The following is a 6,000-nucleotide window of genomic DNA, read 5'->3' as shown; positions in this document are numbered from 1 at the left end:
CAGGGGAGTTGGCGGGCCAATTTAGAACAGAAATACCATGGTCCGTAAACCAGGCACGGGTAGATTTTGCGCTGTGTGCAGGCGCCAAGTCCTGTTGGAACTTGAAATCTCCATCTCCATAGAGCAGGTCAGCAGCAGGAAGCATGAAGTGCTCTAAAACTTGCTGGTAGACGGCTGCGTTGACCCTGGATCTCAGGAAACAGAGTGGACCGACACCAGCAGATGACATGGCACCCCAAACCATCACCCAACCATGCAAATTTTGCATTTCCTTTGGAAATCGAGGTCCCAGAGTCTGGAGGAAGACAGGAGAGGCACAGGATCCACGTTGCCTGAAGTCTAGTGTAAAGTTTCCACCATCAGTGATGGTTTGGGGTGCCATGTCATCTGCTGGTGTCGGTCCACTCTGTTTCCTGAGATCCAGGGTCAACGCAGCCGTCTACCAGCAAGTTTTAGAGCACTTCATGCTTCCTGCTGCTGACCTGCTCTATGGAGATGGAGATTTCAAGTTCCAACAGGACTTGGCGCCTGCACACAGCGCAAAATCTACCCGTGCCTGGTTTACGGACCATGGTATTTCTGTTCTAAATTGGCCCGCCAACTCCCCTGACCTTAGCCCCATAGAAAATCTGTGGGGTATTGTGAAAAGGAAGATGCAGAATGCCAGACCCAAAAACGCAGAAGAGTTGAAGGCCACTATCAGAGCAACCTGGGCTCTCATAACACCTGAGCAGTGCCAGAAACTCATCGACTCCATGCCACGCCGCATTAACGCAGTAATTGAGGCAAAAGGAGCTCCAACCAAGTATTGAGTATTGTACATGCTCATATTTTTCATTTTCATACTTTTCAGTTGGCCAACATTTCTAAAAATCCCTTTTTTGTATTAGCCTTAAGTAATATTCTAATTTTGTGACACACGGAATTTTGGATTTTCATTTGTTGCCACTTCAAATCATCAAAATTAAATGAAATAAACATTTGAATGCATCAGTCTGTGTGCAATGAATAAATATAATGTACAAGTTACACCTTTTGAATGCAATTACTGAAATAAATCAAGTTTTTCAAAATATTCTAATTTACTGGCTTTTACCTGTATATATATATATATATATATATATATATATATATATATATATATATATATATATATATAAATAAATAAAAGAAATACTTGAATTTCAGTGTTCATTTATTTACACATATACACACACATAACACTCATCTACTCATTGTTGAGTTAAGGGTTGAATTGTCCATCCTTGTTCTATTCTCTGTCACTATTTCAGAACACACACATTATACAAATATATATTATAAAATCAATAAGAAAACGGGAGCTCTAATTTGGGAGTCTGAATTAGGATCAGAAGTTCCTATATAAACATTGCGTACTCACGTCGCCTTTTTGTATTGATTACTGCAGCTGTGCACTGGATTCATTCACAAATACAAACTACAACTCACAAACACTTTAGAGTTAGGCTCCACCATCAGAATGTGTACTTAAACTTATAAAGATCACATGGATATTATTCAGTGAGTTGATTCACCAAAACTAACCTGTTATACAGGAGGAAAAAGCACACATGACGTTTCAATTGTTCACAGACTGGTCGCGCTCATCAGAATGACAAGACACTACCGGTCTGCAGGTGATAGCATTCAATTGGGAAGAAACGCCCTACTGCCCCCTACTGACCAATGTGAATACTGATAAATGTGGAATGACAGCTCCAAAAACGAATTCAAACCACAAAATAAAATAAATAAATCAACACAAAAATGTGACACATTATGGGTGGGTCACATATGCATGTACAGCAGATGGCAGTATTGTCCTGTTTAAAAGTGTCACAACATTGCTGTTTACGGCAGACGAACTGCTTTACGGTAGACGGAAACTTGACTGCTGTTGTTGTGTGTTGTTACCGCGCTGGGAGGACGTTAATGAAACTGCCTAACAATAAACCCACATAAGAAACCAAGAACTCGCCCTCGACCATTAGCTGTTTCTATTGTGGGAAAGCGGACGTGTGAACAGGCTGTCAACACGTCACTCAGGTCCGCATGGAGCTGGAGGGGGCGTGGCCTCCAGCTACGCCTGAATTTCGGGAGATTTTCGGGAGAAAATTTGTCCCGGGAGGTTTCCGGGAGAGGCGCTGAATTTCGGGAGTCTCCCGGAAAATCCGGGAGGGTTGGCAAGTATGACTGAAGTTAGCTAATTTGACTTGTTTTGGAAAGTCTTGACAAGCCAAATGTTCTTGTTCTATTGGCAGATCATTTTGCTTAGTTCAAATAAAATACCTCTCATTTTTGTATTTTTTTTTCTTGTTTTTGAACCCTGACTTTTTGCAGTGTGCTCCAGTGTTTGTATAGACTCACAGCGATACAGCTCTTCTTCACGGTGAGCGCCTCAGCGGCAAGCGTGTGGGCCAGCACCAGGTTGTCAACATGAACCCAGTTCATTCTGGCCCGCGGGTCGCCCAGCCTGAAACTGAACAAGCGGCGCTCCACATTCACCTGATGAACGACAGTTGAAGTCCGATGGTGTTAAGACATCCAGTAACAAAGTACTGTTCACTAGTGCCATCTTATGTGCACTTCACAGCCAATCTATTGTTGTGTTGGGAGTCTTTCTTTGCCACTTGAGCAACAATTAAGGTGGTGTGCATGCCCACTGCGCCATGGTGGTAACACTGCAAGAAAGGCGGAGTGTAACTGGACGCCTGGAGGAGAGCGCCATCAATAATGCAAACCTTTAGGGCGGTAACACAGGAGATGTGGAGTGTGTGTGTGTGTGTGTGTGTGTGTTGTTGTTCACCATCACTCTGTGCAGGTGTCTCCGTTCCTCGGGGCCGTAAATGCCGCAAGGCCGCAGGACGCACGTCCTCAACAGACCTCCGCCTTTATAGGCAGCAAAGCAAGCGTTAGACAGGTTTTAGTCATCATGTCATCACAGTGGTGTTGTAGCCATACTAAATACTAAATACTAAAATGCAGTGACGTGCAGTCACTAGAGGCAGGTGAGGCCCCGCCTCACCTGCCATCATGGAAAGAAAAAAAATGTAAAAAGAAAAAAAATTAATTAAATTGTTATATGTATCCAGTGATTATACTACAAAGTTATTTTCCATTTAACTTCACCAGTTTTAGATTATTTTTATTCAAAATCGCTGAATTTTCACATTTGCCGTTCAAATACTGAGAAGAGACGGTGCGGTGATCAGCAGCCAGTTGAGGCACGTCACTCAGTGCCTCAACATGGATTCCGGACTCGGCTAACTGCTGGCCTGCTGTGCAGTGAGACTGTATTGTGTCGGAGGCAGGTATTTACATATATCCGAATTTAAGTTGTACTTCTTTTATTTCATAGTCATATTTGAAAACAGCTCGTGTTTTCCATTTCTTCTCTTGCTGCTCTGTCTGCAAGTAAACTGTGTGTGTTAACCTTGAGTTCTTTGGAATGTGTTTTGACTAGCATTTGTTTTGTCTACAGAGAGGGGACGAGAGAGAGGGTGGTGGGATCGGGAAGACAGACCATTTTGGGCGGCGCAATAGAATGTTCTATGGTTAGACTGGTCTCAAAAAGTATATTTGCAAAGCTTTGAAAATATACAACAAAATACCTATTCTGTCTCTGGTGGTTTTTCAACTCAGCTTTAAGTGTCGTAAAGAGCTTGGGAGCGAATTGTGACTTGAATTCCCTGGGAGGAACAACTGGTCCAAAACGCAACAATTGCTATATGAATTATATTATACATTTCCATAGTTTAGTTAGCTGAGGTATATAATGTACAGTGTATTTTGTCAACAACTGTATGTGTGTGACGTATTTCTTGTGCTGAGCGATCATAAAACGGCTGCAAAAGACGCACTGGCTGAGGCTCCAGTAGCCCCGCCTCCTGCACCCCCGCCGTGGAATTGTTATATCAACTAAAGCCCACACTTAAACTTTCCACGTGCAAGATTGAATCTATTTAAAAAAGTTATTTCATAAGAAGCCAAAAAGTGCAAAAACAATAATGTTGGTGTTGGAGGATTTGTGAATGACTGCAGGGCCACAACATTAGGTACACCTGCAGACTGCAGGTGTACCTAATTCACAACTCCTCCAACACGAACATTATTGTTTTTGCACTTTTTGGCTTTTTATTAAATAACCTTTGTAACTTATTTTCATGGGCTTTCCTCTTTGTGATGTTAAGTTCCTGTTATGCGCTGTTATACAGTATATGCCTCGAGCTCTTATTTTGAAGGCGCTAAGAGCGGAAGTGATGACATGGGGTGGAGCGGAAGTATTTGAAAGAAGGTAAATAAAGTGGTCCTCGTGTAAACTGGAGCCTCCGTGTTTGTTATTTTGTAGTTTCATACAGTATAGGCCACATTTATAAACCCTCGGTTACACTTTTTTAAATAGATTCAATCTTGCACGTGGAAAGTTGAAGTGAGGGCTTTAGTTCCGGCGCATGGACTTCATTTCTAAGTAAAGGTAAGACCATAACAACGTTTTTTTTAATTAAATGTACTTTTTTGTGTGCTACAGTTTGTATGTGTAAAGTTAAAGTTAAGTTAAAGTAGCAATGATTGTCACACACACACTAGGTGTAATGAAATTTGTCCTCTGCATTTGACCCATCCCCTTGATCACCCCCTGGGAGGTGAGGGGAGCAGTGGGGAGCAGTGGGCAGCAGCGGCGCCGCGCCCGGGAATCATTTTTGGTGATTTAACCCCCAATTCCAAGCCTTGATGCTGAGTGCCAAGCAGGGAAGAATGCTGGTATGAGCTTTTAAACATAACCCGTTAACTGCTGCCAATCAAATGGTGAATAAGATACTCTTTAGGGTTCATATGTTTGTAAATCTGACTGTGATGAAGTCAGTGCCTCACCAGCCATCAACCTCACCGCACGTCACTGCTAAAATGATTTTGATACTTTTCTAAATAAAGGGGACCACAAAAAAATAGCAATATTGGATGTTGGGCAGGTGGAAAAATCGTTCTACCACTGCAGGGTTTGTCAGCGCAATCTGTTCGTCTTTTGTTGTGCTCTTTTCACCACAACTCTCCTTCCATCTACTCCAACGTTTCATTCACCCTCTCTTCGTGCTCGCTTAGTTTCTATAACAAGTAGTATATTCCAGCCACTTAATCCATTTTTGGGGGGAAATTGGGGGGATTATGGCCTCAGTATTGCTTTGAAAACATGAATAATAAGGAATATGCTGCAAACCCCGTTTCCATATGAGTTGGGAAATTGTGTTAGATGTAAATATAAACGGAATACAATGATTTGCAAATCCTTTTCAAGCCATATTCAGTTGAATATGCTACAAAGACAACATATTTGATGTTCAAACTCATAAACTATTTTTTTTTTTTTGCAAATAATCATTAACTTAGAATTTCATGGCTGCAACACGTGACAAAGAAGTTGGGAAAGGGCATGTTCACCACTGTGTTACATGGCCTTTCCTTTTAACAACACTCAGTAAACGTTTGGGAACTGAGGAGACACATTTTTGAAGCTTCTCAGGTGGAATTCTTTCCCATTCTTGCTTGATGTACAGCTTAAGTTGTTCAACAGTCCGGGGGTCTCCGTTGTGCTATTTTAGGCTTCACATTTTCAATGGGAGACAGGTCTGGACTACAGGCAGGCCAGTCTAGTACCCGCACTCTTTTACTATGAAGCCACGTTGATGTAACACGTGGCTTGGCATTGTCTTGCTGAAATAAGCAGGGGCGTCCATGGTAAAGTCGCTTGGATGGCAACATATGTTGCTCCAAAAGCTGTATGTACCTTTCAGCATTAATGGTGCCTTCACAGATGTGTAAGTTACCCATGTCTTGGGCACTAATACACCCCCATACCATCACACATGCTGCCTTTTACACTTTGCGCCTAGAACAATCCGGATGGTTCTTTTCCTCTTTGGTCCGGAGGACACGACGTCCACAGTTTCCAAAAACAATTTGAAATGTGGACTCGTCAGACCA

General features: G+C 42.3%; 1 protein-coding gene across 1 annotated transcript in view; it reads right to left on the bottom strand.

Annotated features, from left to right (window-relative positions):
• The window catches only part of LOC140679753 (putative short-chain dehydrogenase/reductase family 42E member 2), a 51,164-nt gene that overhangs the window by 19,931 nt on the left and 25,233 nt on the right, over positions 1 to 6,000 (bottom strand). Inside the window, exons 8-9 of the mRNA XM_072915802.1 lie at positions 2,828 to 2,910; positions 2,389 to 2,526 (exon numbers count right to left, since the gene is read on the bottom strand). Coding sequence (XP_072771903.1) covers positions 2,389 to 2,526; positions 2,828 to 2,910 — 221 coding nt within the window. The remainder of the gene's footprint in view (positions 1 to 2,388; positions 2,527 to 2,827; positions 2,911 to 6,000) is intronic.

This window comes from Nerophis lumbriciformis, linkage group LG22 (assembly GCF_033978685.3).
Source record: "Nerophis lumbriciformis linkage group LG22, RoL_Nlum_v2.1, whole genome shotgun sequence".
NCBI lineage: Eukaryota > Metazoa > Chordata > Actinopteri > Syngnathiformes > Syngnathidae > Nerophis > Nerophis lumbriciformis.
The sequence above is the reverse complement of the archived record's forward strand: the minus strand, read 5'-3'. Positions and strand labels throughout refer to the sequence as shown.